The sequence below is a fragment of the Betta splendens genome, chromosome 10 (assembly GCF_900634795.4).
Source record: "Betta splendens chromosome 10, fBetSpl5.4, whole genome shotgun sequence".
NCBI lineage: Eukaryota > Metazoa > Chordata > Actinopteri > Anabantiformes > Osphronemidae > Betta > Betta splendens.
The window spans coordinates 13,551,220-13,573,493 of NC_040890.2; the positions used below are offsets into that span (position 1 = coordinate 13,551,220).

At 45.8% G+C, this 22,274-nt stretch overlaps 2 protein-coding genes across 3 annotated transcripts; both read left to right on the top strand.

The window, feature by feature from the left end:
- The first annotated feature begins 774 nt into the window (after positions 1-774).
- Positions 775-9,318, top strand: ubl3b (ubiquitin-like 3b). 2 transcript variants are annotated; one of them, XM_029164661.3, is made up of 6 exons: positions 775-1,035; positions 1,574-1,682; positions 3,803-3,908; positions 4,121-4,207; positions 4,592-4,669; positions 7,864-9,318. In XM_029164661.3, exons 2-6 carry the CDS (start codon positions 1,656-1,658, stop codon positions 7,914-7,916), a joined length of 351 nt encoding a protein of 116 aa, XP_029020494.1. In that variant the 5' UTR covers positions 775-1,035; positions 1,574-1,655; the 3' UTR covers positions 7,917-9,318. The 2 variants fall into 2 exon arrangements, with proteins under 2 accessions (XP_029020494.1, XP_029020495.1); XM_029164662.3 differs by having other exon boundaries at positions 861-1,020.
- An 8,557-nt stretch (positions 9,319-17,875) lies between these two features.
- On the top strand, positions 17,876-22,143 carry LOC114864493 (serine protease 23). Its single transcript, XM_029165355.3, has 2 exons — positions 17,876-19,281; positions 20,359-22,143. Exon 2 carries the CDS (start codon positions 20,376-20,378, stop codon positions 21,528-21,530), a length of 1,155 nt encoding a protein of 384 aa, XP_029021188.1. The 5' UTR covers positions 17,876-19,281; positions 20,359-20,375; the 3' UTR covers positions 21,531-22,143.
- The last annotated feature ends 131 nt before the right edge of the window (positions 22,144-22,274 follow it).

Sequence of the window (22,274 nt, forward strand, 5' to 3'; positions counted from 1 at the left end):
TTATTGTATCTGTAGATGTTATAACCACATCATAATGTTGATCATAAAATACTGAGTATGCCACTTAGAAATGTGGGACTTTCTATCTCTGAAGTTTGACCTTCCTACTCATTACCTGAGTCATGACTCAGGAGTAAAGACTCTGTGTTATAGCTGTGGTGTCTGATAGCTAGGTTTCTGTTGCTCTTATGTGACTCACCAGATTCCTTATAATGTAGGCTCAACATCAGGAACCAGGTATAGCTGGTATCTCAGCTGGTGTTCATTTTTATAACTTTATTACTATTATGTTTATAAGAATAAGAATACCTACCTAATACCTACCAAGAGGGCAGCAAATAGAAAACAGAAACTATACAAACACACATCCATAAACAGGGCACACAGCTTAAGTGTTTTGTAATTATTTTGCTTTCATGAACCTAAAGATATACTGTTGTATTCTGATGTTTTCTGTGATTTCAAGTATGAGTAATGGTCCCCAATTAAACAGGGATTTTGCCTTTGTTCAAATCTACATCATCACATATACTGTTTTTGACTTTTGATTTCACAGTAAAACCTTTATGTGTTTTTAGCTATTATTGTTTAAAGTTATGATATCATAAACATTTATAAAGTATTAGTGTTAGTTCAAGTTAGGAAAAGCTTGTTTTTTTTACTATTCTACTAAAAATCTGATGGGTATGAAATTTATTAATGCAGTTTTCTCTATTTTATGTAAAAATATTCACTATCTTACTATTTTATTTTGGTTCTAATGAGAACTCTATGCAAAACAGTAGTGTTATAAATTATTAAAAATTGTGACGTCTTGGTTTATATTTGTGTCTGGACTACAACTCCCGAAGACGTCGGGGTCTGCAACCAGCTGACATCCGGCGTCTTCCCGTCCATTAGCCACCGATATCCACAGTCCTCGAAATCCAACTACACTCGATATTTTCCTTATGCAAACCGATCCCCGCTGATTCGTCAACATAACTGAATGCAAAGTTTTATCATAGTCGTCAGATGCAGGTGAGATCAATCAAGGTAAAGGTGCCGTTTTACATTTAATTAGCCCGTAGACATCCAGCAATAGCAGGATATCTAGCACAGGCTAACACAGAAACTAAAGCTAACGTTAGCATTTCCATGTCTATTTACAAGGCTCAGTGTCGACATCTATTAGGACGTTGCTCCACGAGTGATACATTTTCAGTATTTCACGTTACCTTGTGTTTTATTGTCATAAGCCAACTAAGTAGAATTGTTGACTGAATCCAGCTAATTATAGTAACATAAGCTAGTCTGAAATTTTAACGTTAGCCTACATCCTGAAGACTTGGCTAAGCTACTAAGCTCGTCGCTGCCGTAGCTAAGTTTGTTATTTTAATTAGCTAAAGCAAACGAAAGCCTATTTGCTCGTTGGTTATACGATTTTAGTAATTGAATACATTAGACGAAGGTTAGAGCTTGGGATGATAATGTTATGGTCCACTTAAGCTCGCTGGATAATCGATGATGTGCAGGCAGTTTCGGTGACAGGATGTGGGAAGCAGCTTCATGGTGTTTTTGTTGTTGATGTCAGGGCTCTGGCCCAGTCTCAAGCAGCTGAAGCACGCCAGGCCGGTCCACTGTTCTGCATCCACGGCTTTCCTCCTTATTGAGTCATGACCTCCAAGAGGGATCGTGATGTGGTGAGTGAGGGTCTTCCTACTTAATGTACTTATTTGTTCACCACTATCAACAGATCAAGGTTCTGCTTTTTGTAGGTACGTGGTCTCTGTCCACGTGTAGCACGCCATATTGCTTAATTAATATATTAGACTCTTCTTAGTTGTATTACTAAACATTTCCCAAAGTTAACTGTTGCTGTGTGGGCTTGGGGGTGGTCATGGATTAGCCAGCGTCCACAAATACTTAGCTGGGACAGTGACTGCTGTTCCTGTGAACACCATCTGTCTAATCTGAGTTAAAACGTTGTCCTACTTTCCTTCCAAGGTTTAGATTCCAATTGATTGTACCCTCTTACTAAGTGTCCCCCCTCCCAAAACAACATTAATAGACAAGACGTATTTATTGACAGATCAAAGATAAACACAGAGGCTATATAGCCAACATACCTCAATATTAAGAGTTAGTTTGACAAATGGTTGATGATGGATAATCAATGTTGTTAATTCATGTATCAAGTGAGTTAGTGAGGTTAAATAAATTACGTTAGCAAAGGTTTCTTTTACTTGTGGCTTCTAGAGCTGCAACAGTCAGCTGGTAGATCGACAGAGAACTAACTGGCATGTATTTTCAACGCACAGTTATAACGAACAATGTAGAACATTTAATTTGTTTTTCAAATGTTAGGGCTAGGTTTTTAATTATTTAGGATGTGAACTGTAGGTCAAATGAAACCATTAGGAAATTTATACAGTAATACAAAAAATTGTGCCAGTTATTGTCAGTATAAATGATACATTTATAAAATATGAAAAATAACTAGCAAGCAAAATAATAGAAAAAGGTAATTTGTAGTTTTCTGTATTTATTAGAATTTGTTTACTTATATTACAAATATGATCCTCCTTTGTTAAACTCCTTATTTTTGTACATCAGATAAAGACAATGAGGTGGTGAGAGGGACTGTCTCTGTCAGCATTCTGTTGTATGTTTTCATGAAATATAACTAGGAACCTAGCTTGGTTAAGCCTTTTGTAGCTCTAACTCTTTAAAGGCACGTAGCAGCATAAAGGACTGGGAACATTTGTGCCATGTGACGTTACTATGGATCACCAGGCAGATTTGTGTTTGTTTTTATTTTGCTGGGATGAAAGGGACAAGGGACAAAGCTTGTAAATGACTACATGGGTATGTAACCCCACTTTGAGGTTATTCAGTTCATATGGGGGAGGGGATGGCAGGGCACAGGACCACCAAGGGAGGATTGTACATGTAAACAGATCAGAGAGGGGGTTGTCCCACGCTTGCGTCACACCTCACAATTAAGTCTCTTTGTTCTCTTCTCTGGGATATTTTCTACATACAATTTCAAATATTTACCGCTAAAGCAAGTGCAAAGCACATTTAAACCAAATCACACACACAAGCCACTTCCTTTTGAGTAATAAAGTTTCACCAACAATATGCACTAAGTAATGATGTTATCACCGTGGGTGGCCTTTTTTTCAACATCTGACTGAGATCAGGCAGTTTTTTGTGAATATATTTTCTAGGTTTAGAGTCAGTGTGTCCACACATTCACAAGACTAACCTTTTATACGTCAGGTCAGTTCTCAGACTTAAGTTGCGCTGTGCCAGAGCAGGGAACACTTTAATTGCATGCTTGTATTTGTATGTCTACTGTCTTGCAAGCGAAATAAGACTACACTTTTTCATCATTGACAAGAGGATAACGTTTGGGCGACACCTCATTGCCATGCACATATACACAATTTCCTATGAGTATAAATTTAATGCTGTGGCCTGAAGCTGTCTGGGACACCTGGGGTTATCGCATTAGGCCTTCAGCATGAAGCAAATGGCCCGTGTTCTCCCCCTATGCCCCATCTGTTGCTGTCTGCAGCAACAGGCTCACTTCATCGTAAGCCCTTGATGAATGAAGTTGCCCAGTTGAAGGGTGGAGAGCTGGCGTGGATAAATCTAATTAGACTGGAATGCCTGTCTGTTCACAGCCGTCTGAAGGTCTCATGTCTGAAGAGGTTAGAGGAAGTGAAGGGGTTCCTCGGCCACTAATTAGGACGCAGTTTAAGGGAAGTTTGGTGTCACTGTGTACGTTAAGGAATATATTTGTTTGTGGTTGTAGCTGGTTCGCCTCATTCTGGTCAGTGGGAAAACAGAAGACTTCACTTTCTCCCCGAATGACTCGGCCACGGACATCGCCAGACATGTATTTGAGAACTGGCCTCCAGGTACATTTTAAGTTTGATTTGATCGTTTTACATTAGTTTAATTTTCCTTTTAGTCATTATCAACTGCTTTGTTGTTTTGGGTCACTATTCTAATAAAACACTAAAAATCCTGCAATGGAAGCGTTGTAACCTCAAGCTGTGTCCACACATGTGACTAGTTGTGGTGATATAGGTATTTCTCGGGTGTTTCACTTTCTCTGCTCTCCTGACAGGATGGGAGGAGGAGAGCGTGAGGAGTCCCAGTATACTGCGCCTCATCTACCAGGGGCGCTTCCTTCATGGCAATGTGACCCTGGGAGGTAAGATCCTGTCTGATGCATCCTGGAAATATTTCTGGTCATAGTGAAGCTTCATCCTGTGAAATGATCGGTTTTCATCAGGTGGTTTTCAGGAATTCTTCTTGTCATTGAGGCTGTGTGATGTGGCTAAAAGCTGCTGCACTATGTTTCCATTGTGACAGGTCTTAGTGGACCTAGTCCTTTCACTTCATCTTACTGTGAATTGACCATTGTAAGCGGCTGATTTGATTATTTAAATCTTCTTACGTTTTTGACCTCCTGTTACAGTTACACCACAAATAATTTGACTGGACATTTTAAAGTGGTGAATAAAACCAAATAAAACTTACTAAATAAAATCTGTTGTAATGAACTTGTCATAAGATGTCTTTCATGTGTCTATAGCTCTAAAGCTGCCACCGGGCAGAGTAACTGTCATGCATCTGGTTGCAAGAGAGACGCTTCCAGAGCCCAACTCTCATGGTGAGCATCATTCTCTTTAGTAGAACCACGGTTGGATTAAGAGTAGGTTTGGTAGCAGTATGCACTGCGTTGACGCCACAAACCTGTTTTATTAGTCAGCAAACGCGTTTCGCCAGCTCTTAGTAATTGTGCTGGTTGAACTGGACTGAACAAAAGCTTTTATTGCTGACTAACCCTGAAAACGTCACTGTTGACTTGTAAACTTTCCCTCGCCTAGCAACAGTAAGGCATATACTCTGCTGCACTGTTGACATAACTGTTGAATATGAGATTCTGTTCACATACCATTATAGTGGCCCAGACACGGATTTTAGTTTTCGCCAACTGAGATGTGAACGGACCAAATCAAATGTAATATTATCTGATTTAGGCCGTTTTATCTGGGCTGGTGCTTTGATTGCTATCACATAGGACCTTTTATGCTTTTCATAAATGTCTTAGTCTGCCGCTCTGTCTCCATTTGTTGTCAATAATTAACATTAAAAAAAGAGAGAACTTGTTTCAATAAATGTGCTCCACTACAAATGGGTAGTTAAAGCACTTTCATGTTGCAGTTAATTTAAACTATGAAAGAACTCAAGTAGAATTGTCATAAACAAACTTGTGAACAACCAGAACAACTTTTCTTATTGTTATTTTATTCAGACTGTCTTGTCAAGACGTGTGCATTTCTTAATGTGCTTTAGACCATCCGTTGTCTTGTACAGAGGCAGTAATAGTGCTAAGACCACTACTGTAGAGCCAAGAGCCAAGTTGACAAAAAGTTGAACGATGATTCCCATAGACGACCATTATGAAAAAACGATGAAAAAAGTTGAATAACGTTAAAAGTTGAAAAGCTGAAAACATAAAAAGTAATAGCCCACATCTCCTAAAGATGACACACGTTTAGAAAGTTGAACGACGATTCTACGATGAAGCGTTAAAAAGTAGATAGCAATCAAAAAAAGGGCGGAATCAGTAGAAAAATAATAACTAGAAAAAGTAATTTCTCGAGAAATTACGTGGGAGAGCTGATCTGCTGCCGCAACGATGTTAAACGCTGATTAAGCTGCTGACGTCAAAAAGTTGACTACGGCAAAACGATGAAAACGAGAAAACGTTGACAAAGATTAAAACGATGACAAAAGATGGCGATTAAAAAGATGATGATTAAAAAGATGACCAAGGTCATACTATGACAATATTAAAGAGATGACAATGATTAAAAAGTTGACCAAGGTTAAAAGATGTCAAAGATTAAAAAGTTGACCAAGGTGCATTGTTCACAATCATAAATAAGATGATTATCTTTTTGATTTGAAGAAAGTATTTGTAAATAATTACCTAACCGTGTAATAGTTTAATAACTAGTAGAAATTTACCAGTCAGAAACAAAAATTTGCCATTTAAGGTAATAAATTACATTGGTGCTTTTATTTTGAAAGGATTTAGAGATTGTGTGTGTGTGGGCGATTACTAAACTATAAAATAGTCATTAGATAGTCATAATTTATCATTCAATAGCAAGAATAGCCCTATTAAAGCAAAAGATTTAGATTTAGCCCTTTCAGAATAAAAGCACCCTAATAAGTTTGAGTGGCTATTTACTGAACTCTAAAGTAGTCCCATTAACGATTGGTAAGCATTCAGAACCACAATTTTTTTTAATCAATCTTGCCATTAAAGGTAATAAATTGTAATTGGTGCTTTTATTTTGAAAGGATTTAAAGGAAATGTGTGGGGGTAATAGCGTAACTGTCAATTAGTCTTTAATTACCCATTAATAATCATAATTACCCATTCAAAGGCAAAAACAGTGCAGTTAAAGCTAATAATTGGCATTGGTGCTTTTATTTTGAAAGGATGTAGAGGAAGCACGTGTGGGTAATTACTAAACTGTTATTCTATCTTTAAATAGTCATAATTACCCATCTAAAAGTTGAAATATTGCTATTAAAGCTAATTATTTGGCTTGGTGCTTTTATTTTGAAAGGATTAAGAGGAAGTGTGTGCTTAATTACTACACAATCCAATAGTGTAGTTGAGTAATCAGTAATAAGCATGGAACTGCTCTGTACACTGAGCATCAGCAGTTTGACCTGTCAGTCAAATCTGCAGCTGCGCCGTCGCCATGGAGACGAAAGGCGGGAAAATCAGGCTCACTCTGCTCTGTGAAAGCAGAGTTTCACCCTGTATAAACAGGCTTGTTCCAGCTAAACCATGATAGTTATCACAAAAATTATTTCATTTTACGAGTCCCAAGGCTTCAATGAGCAAATGGTGTGAATTTTATGTTTAAGGACAAAAGCTTGTAGCCACAGTGGCAATTTCAAAATATGTCTCCTCTGTTTTTCTCCCCAGACGTCTGCGAAAAATTATCATTAGAGTCAATGGGAGATTTTCAGGATGTCTCTGCGCTTTGAGGTTGATAGCGACTGAAGTATAGGTCTGAGGGTATATCCAGACACATCATTAGAAAGAAGACAAGTATGACTACGATTTATTGAAGTAATTACATTGATAGAGTAAAAATTGTGGCTGTAGTGACAAGTTAAAGACAGAAGTTCTGTCTTAAAAAAGCGCACCTTCTCACTGTAGCTGTGACATCACGCACTCTAACTGACCCAATACACACTAATGGAAAAGCTGAAAATTTAACAAAAACCACACCATATTTAAACGCTCACGAGTCAAAAAGTATAGAAGATACGGCAACGCTGATTTACGAGGAGAAAGTTGAGCGATGATGGACGCTTCTGAAGTTGAAATGACGTTTCTACGCCAAAGTATGACGATGATAGACGCTGATGAAAAGAGGGAAGTTGACAAAAAGTTTAACGATGATTCCCATAGACGACCATTATAAAAAAACGATGAAAAAAGTTGAATAACGTTAAAAGTTGAAAAGCTGAAAACATAAAAAGTAATAGCCCACATCTCCCCCACAGATGACTCACGTTTAGAAAGTTGAACGACGATTCTACGATGAAGCGTTAAAAAGTAGATAGCAATCAAAAAAAGGGCGGAATAAGTAGAAGAAAAATAATAATAAAGACCGAAGATAACAATAGTGTGAGAGCTGTTCAGCTCTCCCACTAATTATCTGAAGAAATCTGAGTGCTCTGCGTTTTCTTCTCTTTATTTTTTCACCTCATTTCTTGTTCACTCCTCATTCATTCATTCATTCATTTGCTGTTGTCCTTTTTTTGTAGGTCAGAGGAACAGAGAAAAGAACACAGAGAGCAACTGCTGCCTCCTCTTGTAAAGCAACAGGAAAAGAATCCACCTCACCCTCACAAGCATAACACACACACACAAACACACACGTATACCCGCATACACTCTGTTCTCTCCTGCCCACCATTCTGATGGCTACAGATCTGGATCAAATCAGGAAGTCTGGTTTGGGTTGGTATCTGCATTGGTTGAACTCTTGTCTAATCTGAGGCTTTTTTGTGCCAATATATTCACCTTTTGCCCCCGAACCTTGACTTTGTCAACAGAATTTGCTGTTGTTGGGCTTTTTTTGTTTCATAATCATGACCTTAACATTATCTTTGCTTCATCACTGACAAATTCTCCACTGGAAAGGTTTTACAGAGCTATCAGACTTACCAAGAACTCATCGTTCCTCATGAACGTGGAAGAACTATAATGGATGTGTGGACCCATCCACATGGATGTCTGTCTGGGTGTTAACCCTTATTAATTCACAACTGTTTATTGTATCATCTTCTCCATCATGGTTTATATTTTTCATTAGAGGAGCACACCTTCATTCCCCATAGTAGTGTAGTAAACATGCTGTGCTCCTCTGTTCTGCGTCTTATTAACTGAACCATTGAATTTGTATCATCAGTGGCGTTTGTGCCATTAGCTGCATCCCATTTGTTCCTGGTAACAGACCAGGGGGGACGACTTTTATTGGGAGGAGCTGCACAAACAACTGCGGGATGATCCGGTGCAGAGAACCGACCGCAAGCTCCCAGCGAGGCTTGTACAGACGGAGTTTGGTGGATTTGTGTGCCTCCAGGTGTCATATTTGCACCCCTGGCGGTGATTTCATTGACGTGACTTTCGCTGCTCCCCCGTCATGGGAACTGACACAGCGCGGGCCAGTTAAACGCAGACAGAAGAAGTGTTAGGACACGATAGGGAGGCGTGTTGTCAGTGTGAGACCCTCTTCTATTGGACTCGGAAAATGTTGGTGGTGTTTGACCTTTTCATCTGGATGCTGTCTTCTTGTTTGCCTTTTATTGTGGAATTCAGTAATATCATTAATATTGAAATTTAAATATCGATTTTTATCTTGTGTATAGGTATTTGTTGAATTTTAGTGTGGGTGAGTTTGTCTGTGCGTGCGTGCGTGCGTGCGTGTCTGAGGGTGTCTGATCCACGTGGGATAGTGAATGAGGAATAGTAAGGGCATGTCATCATGGGGGAAAAAAAAGTAAGTGAAAGCACTGAGAGTGTTGATGGGCTGCGGTTTCTTCAGAGACAGTTGTAAACCTTTTGATTCCATCCACTGAGTGTCCCTTGGTTTGTGTTTCTGTCAATCAGTGTCACTGCTATGACGTTTAGCTCAGTATGAGTAAATGTACAAACTAAAATGCAATGTGGTCTACATAAAAAGCTTGTATTATAAATTAATAAATCTTTAAATAAGGCATTCTTTTCTAATCCTTTTTCCAATTTCTCAAACGTCTAGGGGTGGATTTGATTTCAGTTGAATCTTTTTAATCTAATCTCTTATTGAGAAGTCAAAACACTGAAAACGTGCATTTCAAGCTAACATTAAAATGTCTTTATTTGTCTGTTTTAATTTAAAAAAAAAAATTACTTTTTTCTCTTGCGAAAAAGGACCAAACTGTAATCACTAAAGAGTTTTTTGGCTTTTTAGAACACGGCTGTTTGTTTGATTGATGTATTGTTTCAGCTTTACCACCAGTTAGTTCTAAATGTTATTGTATGAGCAGTTTTATACAAGTAAATGCAACGTATGTTCCTAAAGGCCCTTTTCCACAGCAGGAACCTTTGTTGGGCGTCTGGATTAAAATCTTTATAATCCAATAATGCTGATGTGGTTGATGTAGTTTTGTTTGTTTATCTCTAGATGGCAGCGTTGCTCTGTTTGCCACATGGGCATCTATGGACTCTATGCAAATACAAAGTATATGGAAGTTGATATTGTGTATAAGTGATTGTTTAGTGGTGGCACCCTGGAGCATGCGTAAATAATTTCTGTCATTATTAACCTACAAAAACTACACAAAGGAAATAACTGCTTTATAGGCCATGATGCCCTCAGCCACAGACATCAGAAGAAAACAATCCGCGTTGTTGTAACTGGATCAAGCTGGTGCTGAGCTCCTTACAGCACCTCTCTTCCTGTCTGCTCCTGATGTGGAGCCGCGAGGAGTCCAGGTTTCCAGTTGACACTGGCAGCGGAGCTCAGGAAAAGTTCCCTCAACCCACATCTTTCTCCTCTCCCTCTGCCTTCAAGGGCGGCTATTGTGTTAAAGCTTGTTATCATTACGTCTCTTCCCATTTTCCACTTACTGTTATCGGGCCTGCTTGTTGCTGTCAGGGGAGTTTAGTTCAGTTTATTCTAGGAGGTGAGTCACGGGAGGTGATTTGCTGGAATCTCCAGTGAAACCCGGCGCGTAGCGAGCAGCTGCTGCAGGAAGTGCCGTCTGCGGTCGACATGAATCAAAGTGCACGTGCAGCCCGACTCTTGGGTGTGCTGTGGTCCAAACCAATACACTCCGTTGGTCTGTGTGTCGCGGGGGTGGAGAGGCCTGCACTTTACGCTGCCAGGCCTCACTCAGTCATGATAAATGGCTTAACTCCCACTTCAGCAGCCCTAAGAATGTCTTCGAAGGACTGAAGCTCAGTTCAGTTTCATCTCAGCGTCTCTGTGTGACCACATACAGCGTAGCACTGACGCCGCAGGACGTCTTACTCTCTGTTACGGAGCTTCGCTCTGAAGCCCGTTATCATCCTGAGCATGTTCTTATCTGACTGCTGCTCCTACAGTACATTAAAACCAGCTGTGAACACACACACAGTGTAAGCAGCGCATACACTGAACCGGAGGCTACCGCCGCCTCCCCGGGGTCCAGTTTGCTGCCTTTTTATCTCCGATCTAAAACGAAAGCGCGGCGTTCTCGTATTAAGAGGCCGGGTTCTGGCGGTTTCCCTGCATGCGTGTACCCAGACGCGGCCGTGTGTTCCGTCCTCTGGGTCTATTTGTCCACACCAGAGGTCCTCCGGTGTGTGAGGGTTCACTAGGCCAGTGTGAAAACATACACACTCATGCAGGGGTTGAATTATCTCAGCAGGGTGTCGGCAAATGAGCCGCCGCTGCCTGCCTCCACCTGCAGAACTCCTCCTCGACTCGCTAATTGGCGAAGCTGCACTGGTTTATTTGGCTCTTTGTGTCCACATGAAGGGATCATAACCAGGGGTGGTGGTGGTTCATCTGCCGTTGCAGGGTTTATTTTACCAGACGCTTCCCTGCCCAATGTCGCGGAGGAGGAGAGATGGAAGCCCAAATATTTCCAGCAGTAATTCCACATTTTAAGGTCAGGCCAACAAGTCTGTCCTGTTTCAGAAATGTTTTCCAGAAATATGTGTTTGGCCCCTCGTCTCCGGATGAAAGGAATCTGGTTCACAGATTACCAGCTGGCCACGAGGGCGGGAGCATGGGATGGAAAAGTCAAGGTCTCCGCGACGTTTAACTTCCTTCTGGGAACAAGAAAGAAGCACAATTTATGGCTTCTGAATTTTTGATTTATAAAGACTCAGCAAATCATGTGTTTTTCTGCACAGAATCCATCTTTTTCAGGTCATCGTGTGCTTTTCACTGCATAAAGACCAGATGCGCGTCTGACATTTTCTTCTGTTTCTTCTGATGGAGGAGAGAGCTGAGTATGATATCAACTGACTCATTAACAGCTGTTCTTTGCTTCGACACGTGACCAGTCGGGTTTCAGGTCTCTCCACGTTCATGCACCTGCTCCGATCGCTGCCTGGACGTCGCTGAAGCGAGTGCGTTTCTTGATCTCCGGATCTGGGTGTTGAATTTTTCCCCCCGTGTTCACATTGTGTGTGATTATTGCTCAGTGACACCAGACGCCGACCCGGTGCTCCGCTCCGTAGCGTGCGTCTGCGAAGAATGTGGAAAGAACGCTAAGCTAGAAACACGTTTGAGCACCGGGCCTCTGTTGCGTCACGTCACCGTGACCTTTGACCTTTCTCGTGAAGTTGCTTCAGAGTGTTTGCGTGCGCCTTTGCTGTGGTTTCTCCGGCATCTGTACGCGCTGCAGCTCATTTCACATTTCTATTTTTATTGGACTTGTTGCTGTGTGTATGTTGTTCATTAAGACATCAAAATGCTTCACAGTTCATTGCTCTTTTACACTGCCCGCTGGAGCCGGAGCTGTAATTCCAGTTAGTGAGGGATCAGATGGAGGTCAGCGCCGGCCTGTGGGGGTTGCAGGTCCACCGAGCCTCTCTGCACTACATTACAGCTTTTATCCTCGCTAATGGGATCTCTTGGTGGGGAATCCCAGGGGTGACGGGGGATTAAGGTACCTGGCCTCGCTCCCACACGCCGTTGACCACGTGGGCCGCTGCAGCATCTCAGAGACCCCAAACATCTGCGTTCGGAGGCTGATTAGTATGAATTCACACCGGGCTTGTCTGCATTCAGCTCATCTATACTTCACGGCTTGCTCACACCGTGACCCGGATGAATCTGACACCGTTTGCAAGTCAACAACGAGGCTATCAGGTGATGGAGAGCGTCTATAGGCTCGGCATGTGAAACTCTGAGTCACGACTTAACGCGTGAAGCTGTGTGTCGTTGACCGCGCTTCGGCGTGTTCATTATTACCTGACGTCCTGCTCCGCTGCACAAATCCCGGGACTCGCGCCTCCCTGGTGCTGAGAGCAGCAACAGGGAAAGGTCAGGTAGAGTCCATTGTTGTAGAGGTGTCAGGGCTGTGATTTATGAGCAGCAGGTTCCCGCTGTTTGCAGCGTCCACCGCTCTTATTGTTTCCATATTTTGTTTTATGTTCAGGAAGAGGCCGATATGATGTTGATGGGAAACTGCCTGCGTTCCTGCAGCCATCGATGCTTTTCATTATCATTAACTATTAATCACTGTGTTTGCTACTTGTCTCATTCAGTTGAAACTTGACAGTGCTCAGTTTGTAGGAAAACATATGAAAGGAAACAGAGTTTGTGAAAGGGTTTGAAACGCATCGCGACTCGTTTGGCGAAGTAAGACTCAGGTTGGTGTGTGACACAAGCCCTCACCCTGTTCTCATGTCCTGGTGTGTTTGTTGTGGGGGACGGAGGGCGTCTGAGCGGCGCTTCTCTGCCGTGGAGCTGGTGAACCGGCGCGCTTTAGGCCGGCGGTCATTCAACACCCTGCTAAGTCTCAGGCTGGTATTTCAGTAACACTCTCAGCTACGAGGGCGCTGCACCAGAGGTTTCAGCTTCACAGAAACCAAGGTAGAAGACATTACGTGTGTGAATCTGAGTCCAAACAACCCAGAACCGCTGCAGGTCAGCGTCTGCAGACGGGATCAGTTCTGAATCCAGCTGTGGTCCTCGTGGATCCTCAGACACAGGTTGCAGAGGAAACGATAAAGAGCTCAACCTTGTGCAAGTGCATCTCAGTCCTCACTGTCAGTGTGAGTGGGAGCAGGTCGGGGCTGAGCGATGGGGTTTCTTATCTGGATCCGGACGGGGGTTGAACGTGAGGACACACAGCTGCAGCTCAGCCTTTGGCCGCCTCGGTTGCCTCATGCGCCTCTCTCCTTTTATTCCTCTATTTTTCTGTCGTCCCTCTTTTTCTTACTGATTAATGAAAAATAAAACAGGTGTCGGGAACGGGGAGATTTTCAGAATGTTTTTCTGGTTTTTGCGAGGACACAGTGTCTCCGCTCGCTGGACCCCTGGTGTCAGACAGGGTTTTCTCCAAGTTTTCCTTGGCGTCGCATGGACGGCCTGGAATCATATGACTCATTATATACAGATCCGCGTCTGCAGAGTCTTTGTGATGGTCCCACGTTCACGGGTCTCTCCTCCTCTGGGCCGTTCTGTGACGACGCTTTAGAGAGCTTTACATTTACACACTTGTCGCTGGAAGGCTTTGTCGCCGTCTTGATGCCTTTTATGAGCCCATAATCCCTACGCCGTCCTCTGTCTGTTCAATGAACAGAGCACAAACGGCCGTGGATTAAACGCAGGTCAAAAACAATAGGCTCCAGCTGAGCCATGCTCGAATCCAACGATAAGCGTCAAGGCTTCATCACTTTGTTTGCAGATGAAACCAGAACCAGTCACGGGGACACATTTCTGAAGCCCCGCGGCTAAAATGCTGTTATTTAGCTGAGGGATGCAGCAGTAACGCTGGACAGAGCGAAGGGCTGGATGAGAGGACGGCCTGTTGCTTTGTATTGTTTAGGAAACGTCTGCTTAGTGAGTCTGAGAGTCATTATCTGCACTGTTGTTCTCTTGTCGCTGTCACCAAATTATTAAGGAATGCAGATGCTAATATCAACAGCTGCAGATAGGAGCAGCCTGAAAACAGCTGCATCGGGTGCTCCTCCAGCAGGGAGGACGAAAACAAGCGGCGCCGCACGTTTCTGGACGCGATCAAAGACAAACCAAGGGGCCGATCGAAATGAGAAACATGCAAATAGAGCGTGGAAACACTAAACTCATTGCTTCCATTAGCTAAGCAGACAATAATCCGGCCAAGAGTCAGTGCCGAACATTAGCCTGGTCCCACCGCTCGGGAAGGGGAGTTTCTAGCATCCCTGATTTAAAAGGCGTTACACAACACATGCACGATCAGTAAATACATGACACACTATTACTGTTCAGTATGTAGAAAAACACACACACACACACACACACACACACACACACACACACACACACACACACACACACACACACACCGGCTGGATTCCTCTCCTCAGACCACGCTGTGGCTGCTATCAAGGCTCCCCTGTTGCCTAGCAACCGTGTTGTTCCTGTGGGAGGGTCCCTCGTAAGAACTCTGGAGCACAAACTGGGGCGATAACATTCCGGAACATTCTAGGAGATTCCACTCAGGTGCCCCTCAGAAGGTTACTCTACACTACATAACATAAATGTACACTCACAGCTACTTGATAGCACGCTAAGCTATGGAATATTTTTAGCATATACTATAATATGACGATTTTTCCAGCACATACTAAGAGAGGAGAATGCTGGTCAAACTCATCTCTATCCTGGACAAAACCCTCTACACAGTGTGTTGGCTGGATAGTATAAACAGTTATATATACACACATATAATTTGTCTGTATAACACAATACGTCTACCACACGTTTCACTGTAAAAGGCAGGAGAGAAACCAGCACACAGTATTAAGGCTTAAACCTGTCATGTCATAACACCAGCTCCGATGACTAAGTGTGAAGTAAAAAGGGTGTTAGAGATGAAAAAACCCACACGGAACAACCAGCCACCTGCCACCAGCCACAGCAGATCTGAGATCAGTGGAATCCCTGTTAAGCCAACAGCAAAGTGAGCCGTGTTCAACACATGTCTGAGCGAAGCTGGTGTATTTTGGGTTCTGTTCCTTTTTTCTACGTGTTAATGCTGATGCGGCTCCTTGGCTTCATACATGAGCAGCTTGTTCATCTGTCTTCAAGACACAAAGGATTATTACGAGTTCAAATGACGTAATCTCATGCGTTGGGCTTTTGAAATTACACCATAACCACATTTCATTGAAGAGTCCCCCGTTGAAGCGCCACAGTTCCACTGAGGAAAGGCCGAGAATTAGTCAGTTTAATCAGAATGAAATGTTTGATTCATTCAACGATGAATTAACAATTGAAAGATTTATCGTTTAAGTCGAAAAGGTGATGTGGTGATTGAATGCGCTGGTTGTTCGTCGCATAAGAACAGTCGCGCCACCTGCGGCGGACAGTGAAGCGCTGCCTCGGAGGCTCAGCCTCGGCTGTGGGTCGGCCTTCGGCTCCGCCGTGCGTGTGGACCAGAATGTGGGCTCTGAGCCTGTAAATATTTGCGCGTTTGCTGAGCACCTTCGGAGCTGGAGCCTCTTTGCTCCAGCGAGCGGAGCGTTTGGTCGCTTCAGGGAGCCCGGCCCGTCTCACGCGGCCTCTCGCTCGCTGCCTAATGCTTAAAACACATCGATCTGCTGAAAGCTCTGCATCAACACTGGGACAACGTGCGCCTCTGGTCCCACTGAGCGATTCTCAGCATTTTTAACATTCCCTCGCCGACGGCGCTCTGGTATCACTTAACCCACCATTACTCAGATATTCAACCCACACTTTAGCGCCTGTCGGTATTAAATCCATGTCGGACACTTTTGGCACTGATCTTTTCATTGTACGCTGCGGTTGGGTGGAAAGGCTTTTTATGAAGTATATGGAACTATTTTATTTTCTCTCGTCCCAGTTAGACACATTCTTTCTCAGGTCAGATTGTACTCAATAATAATTAACAACATCAACGGATGAATCTAAAAACAAGAATCCGAGTCATTGGATTTGATTGTGCTGAACTGATGTGCGTTCACTTACTTGTACTTGGAAACTATAATTGCAGCGGCAGTCGTTATCTTCGTGCCACAACATATTTGTCCAACATTCTTTTACATAAATCTGGCATCTCAACTAATTTCACAATCTGTGAAATGGCTTTCCTTGAGTGATAAGTCGATTTATTTGGCCCCTGGGCATTGTAGCAACTGTTGAAACCAAGAATTACTTAAATATGTTAACAGATGCCCTTTACATGTGAATCCAGCCTGAAGATGTGTTCAGGGCTGGTATGGGAGGCCAGAGGAGCACTGGGACGACTTCCAGGCTGCTCAGCGGGCCTCGCTCTGCCCGGACTGGTTAAAGACACGAGGAGACGCACGCTCCCGTCGGATGGAGTTCATCTAAGTCAGTTTGCATTCCTTACTTCGGTCTTTGCAAACTGTGTTTCTTCCCCTTGTTCTTTTTCCCCTCACAGCTCATGCAGTCAAACTGAAATGACATCATGCAGGGGAGGGGAGGGGAGGGGAGAGGAGGGGGGGTCAGGCTAAAGGAGTACCCACAAGGCCCTGCAGGAGGACCGGGGAGCAGCGGCAGCAGAGGCGCTCGCTCCGCAGGACGACGACCACGATGAAGATGATGATGATGAGATAATCCCACGGAGGAAAAACTGAACACACGCTTCTTGGCGCGCGTGAGACTCTGTGTCAAGTGCTGCAACAACACGTGGATGGAAGTGTGGAAAATAAGTGCTGTGTTTAGGTTTGACGAGGACAGCTTCGGTGAGAGAGGACAGGGAGACGGGCCAATAAATAAATGTGAGAGGCAAGCGGGGACGTACAACACTGAGGCGGAGAGAGGGAACGTTCTTCAGCGCTCGCAGCTCTTTAAAGAGCGCTGCTGCGACGCGGCTCCAGTTTGTGCCGTTTCTTAGTGACGGGCGCCACAGTCATGAAAGCTTCTCTCCGCTGCTTTACGGCTCCGATGACTTGTTTGAATCCGAAGCCAATGATCAAGTTAAATAGTCCACAGGAACCAGCTCCGCGGCCGCGTGGGCCGCGCTGCGCGTGAGCCGAACGCCCGTGGATCCAGGAGGGATCGAGTTCCGTAGCCCGGTATAATATGCACGGGGGGGGGGGGGGCGCCTGGGTGGGGGTGAGGGCTGCACGCCGCTCCGCTCACAAAAACCCAGCGCTCTGACTCATCTGGAATCCTCCAGAGCGAACAGCGCAGACAGCTACCAGTAAATGCCCTGAATAATTACCAGCCTCAGACTGGGGTCCTCTTTACTTTGCTGCATTACAGGGATAATAAGCACCTCTGGAGATAATGACAGGCTTCTCTGGAATTAATGAGCCTGACATTCGCAGTTTTTGTTTTATTATATGACTTGTGTTGGAAGGTATGAGAGTGCTGAGGACCGAGGTCGTGGACAGTTAGCAGGAATGTCACTCACCTCCAGACCCTCAGGGTCCAAGAGACAAACATGGAGAGGAAGGAAAACACACAACTCCAGCGAGCTGTTAAACATTTTACAGCTTAAGGGCAGCTGTTACAGCTGAAACCAGTGAAACCAGTGAAACCACTAAAGTAGCAGGTTCGGCCCGGCTAACTGTGTGGACAGATGCTACAGATGCTAAAAGGTCAGGCGGTTTAATGGCTGCTCCATCTGGCGCACGTGCAGGCTGGGATGCGAGCTCGTGGTCGGTGCGAGACGACGCCACCGCCGAGCACGTCACGCGTGTCACGTGTCACGGGGTCCGCTCCCGTTCCAGACACTTCCTGCACAGCGAAAGTCACACCTCCCTGGCCTTTGGCCTCCCAGTGACTCCGCTCTGGACGTCCGAGGGGCTCCGTCTCGCTCTCGGTCCGTCAGCACGTATTAATAGCGGCCCCGAGCGCGCGCTCCGCTCCGGGGACGAGCGGCAGGTTCGCTTAGGTGCTTCTTTTCGGGTGACATCCGCCCCGAGGACAACAACGGGCGCATTGTGCCCGCAGCCGGACTCGCGTCCGCGCCGGGACATTCCGCAGCATTCCTGAGGACACTGTCGCCGTGACTGGGAGCTCTGTTCCGGGCGCAGCCGCGCCGCAGCAGACCCCGCGGGAGGGCTCCGGCCGCCGCGTCCCAAATTCCACAGCCGCGCAGGGATCCCGACAGAGGACCGACGTGCCCCGACAGCGCTCCGCCGTGCAGCCAGGAGTCGTCCTCCATCCCGTAGTTCTTGGCACGTGCGATAATTGGAGCGCACTGATGCTGGAAACAAGACGCCTCTTGCCTGGGCGTCACCTTAGGCTCCCAGCGAAGGGCCACACGTCTGCTACACCTATGATTTGTTACCGAGCCACTAAAGCAAAAATGTGATTAAATTATCACACGTGTTAAATCACAGCGCCGGGTGCAAAATTATTATATGATGCCTGGATTCTTAGTTCATATGAAATGCGTTTTCTTATAGATGTAAATGAGTTGAAAGCCTTGAAGTCACGCATATGCGAGAGTGATAATAAAATACTAATTGCAGTTTATAGATATGATTTGTTTACACCGGAGAACGAAGCTTGTGAGTGTAAACGTTTCGCTGTAGTCCGTGTAGCGTCATTCCTGGACACACGCTGTGAGTGTCTCTCCATCCTCCGTGATAATCGCGCTCGAGTGACATATTGTTTTATATCAGGAGCGTGAACGGAGCGCGCGCTTCGCTGAGGCGTCGGTGAGCGGAGGCGGGGCGCTAGGACCGAGCGGTCCGCGGGCGCAAAGCGCGTCTGGGTCGGACAAGAGACTTTTATCTGTGGCTCCGTGTCCGAGCAGGAGTTCAGCGTTCAGGGAACATCCAGCGCGACTGGGTCAACATCTGCTGCTTTATCTCTGGGATAAAAAAAAAGTTGCCGGAGTCAAAGCTGAGATTTTTATAAGAGAGTCAGAGAGAGAGAGGGAGAGAGAAAGTACCTGTCGACCACCGGGGAGGATGAGGGAAACCCGGGACGTGACACCGGAGGTCTCGAAGGCTGACTGCGATGTAAACAGGAACCACTGATCTGCAACCAGCAGGTAATTGATTAGAGTTAGTGGTTGGACTGGGAACGGTGGCGTCACAGAGGGGCCGGGGGGGAGGTCTGCTGGGACTCACGGGCACGTTTTAACAAATAGGACCCGTTTCCTGCAGCTTCGTGTGTTTAGACACAAGCTGACTATTCAGGCCACTCGTTGTTCTAATCATTGTTGTGTTGCTTTGCTGCACGTGATAGTAGAACTGGTCACATTTAGACCGTGTGCTCAGATTATGGACTCAACCCGTCCACACCCTCCATTTCTGTTCTGTTCCTGTTGGAAAGTGGATCCAGCAGCTGCCAGGTGCCTGATGGAGGGGGGGCACTCGCCCTCCTTTTGTCCCGTGGGGTGGTTCATAGGTGTGTGGACAGGCCCCACCCTGCCTTTTGTCAGGAATAATGCCCTTTGCCTCGACTTGTTCCTTTTTTCGCTTTCACACACCTGCTCCCTTCTTGCCGTCACTGCCTCGGGCTCCGCAGTCGTTTAGAGGGGATCAAGTATCTCCCTGTCTCTGTTAATCTTTCTTGAAAGCTCCACACACACACACACACACACACACACACACACACACACACACACACTGAAGTAGCTCGTGTTTGATGGAAAACAAACCTTATCTCTGAGCTTTGACAGCTTTGACCGGGCAGGTTTGTTGTTGGGATCAGCTTAGATGGTTTTATTCTTCAAAGTACTTGATCCTGAACGGTTCCATTTTGTGTGTTAAACTGCTTGTTTGTTTCCGTCAGGCTGAAGCCCGACTTTCCTTGTAATCTATATTATAGGAACAAGAGGTTGGTTGTTGCGTCACTAGACCACATGAAGCCCAGGCCTCGTTGCAACATTAGCTTTTTGCAAATGGGCCTCGCCTGCAATTACTAATCAACAGTGCGGGAGTCCAGATTTATGAGGGGTTATTGTTTGTGTGCGTGTGTGTGTGTGCGTGTGTGTGTGTGTGTGTGTGCGTGCGTGTGTGCGTGCGTGCGTGCGTGCGCGTGCGTGCGTGCGTGTGTGCGTGCGTGTGCGTGCGTGTGTGTGTGTGTTGTTTTGTTGTTTACGGGGTTGTTTTCTGTCTGCCAGTGTTTTCCATCGCCGCCATGACGTCACGTGACGCCTCCGTCCTGACTCACCTGCTCCTGCAGCTCCTCCTGCAGCTCCTCCTGCCCTCCACCTTGTCCCTTCTGCACCCGCCGCCCATCCACATCCCCACCCTGGTCCCCCACTCGCCGACGCCCCTCGGCCGCTCCCGCTTCAGCGCTCACGCCCGCCTGGATTTCGCCACCCGCTGCAACTCCAGCTGCTTCCACCGCGGCGTGGAGGAGCCGGCGCCGCAGCTCACGGAGAAGCTGGCCTTCGAGACGCTGTACGCCGACGGCTCGCGCACGCTCACCGCGGTGCAGGTGGAGGCCGGGGACGAGGTCGCGGGGGAGGCGGGCGACGCTCCTCACCCCTCCAGCCCCGGGCCCCGAGCGAAGCCCAAACGCCGGCGCGTGAGGCGCCAGATCTACGGCGCCGACGGGCGCTTCAACATCCAGGGCCACGACTTCCTGCTGGATTACCCGTTCTCCACGGCGGTGCGGATCTCCACCGGCTGCACCGGCGTCCTGGTGTCGCAGCTGCACGTGCTCACGGCCGCTCACTGTGTGCACGACGGCAAGGATTATGTGAAGGGCGCCAGGAAGCTCCGGGTGGGATTCCTCGTGCTCCCATCCATCAACGGCACCAACGCCGGCCTCACTCCACCCACGAAGCCTCTGGTCCGCTGGGTGAGGGTGAGACGCACGCGCGTGCCCAAGGGCTGGATTCAGGGGCCCCAGGAGGTCAGCATGGACTTCGACTATGCGCTGCTGGAGCTGCGCTGGCCCCACAGGGGTCCCTTCATGCGCCTCTCCGTGACCCCCTCCTCCGATGACCTCGCGGGGAAGCGCATCCACTTCTCTGGGTTTGACAGCGACCGACCCGGGGAGCTGGTCTACAGGTTTTGTCCCGTGGAGGAAGAGTCCAGCGACCTGATATACCAGCACTGCGACGCCCGACCTGGAGCCAGCGGCTCCGGCGTGTACGGGAGGGTGTGGGACAGCGGCTTGGAGCGCTGGGAGAGGAAGGTCATCGGCATTTTCTCCGGACACCAGTGGCTGGAAATAGACGGCGAGAACCGGGATTACAACGTGGCGGTGCGCATCACCCCGCTAAAGTTCGCCCAGATCTGTTACTGGGTTCATGGGAACGGACCAGAATGTGTCCAGGACTGAACAGAGGTTTTAAGAGAAATACATGAAAAATACACGAAAGCACAAAGTGACTTATAAAGAGCATAATAAATATTAAAGTCCTTCATTTTTACATCAGTAAACAGGGATACTATTGGATCTAGTTTCACTTGACTTCTGTGTTTAATTGGCTTTCTGTGACCTCTGGGTCTATTAAACAAATATGTCTGTGACACCATTACACAGCTCCTTTTAATATATTTTAGCCGCCGTCAGATTAATAACATAGTCAGAGTTTCCACTGTATTAACATAAGCCACTTTTTACAAGAGGGAAAAAACGTGTTTCCTGCTGCTTGGGTCCGGCAGCAGGTTATTTTCCTACTGTGTCTGACGGTGATGTATGGAGGATATTGTTATTCATTTTCCTCTCTGCTTTAGATTAAGTGTCTTGGTTTGTAGGTAGCTCTTCCAGAATCAGGCTTCTGCCATAAGGTGCATTCTGATAAATACGCAGCTGACAGTAGTTTATCGACCGCGGATTAATGTCATCCCGATGTTTCAGTTTCTCATTGTCGACAGCAGAGACAGAGTGTTATTTTTATTTTTTACAAAAATGCTTGATATATTTTAATAAAGAGAGATTTATAAATGTTTGTGGCTGTAGTTCTGATTTGAATTTAATAGTGTTGGGGCGCCGTCTTGTGGTCACAGCCTGTACTGCAGCTGCAGCCGATTAAACTACTGGAACTACTTAATTATTTAATTGGCAAAAAATTGTTTCACC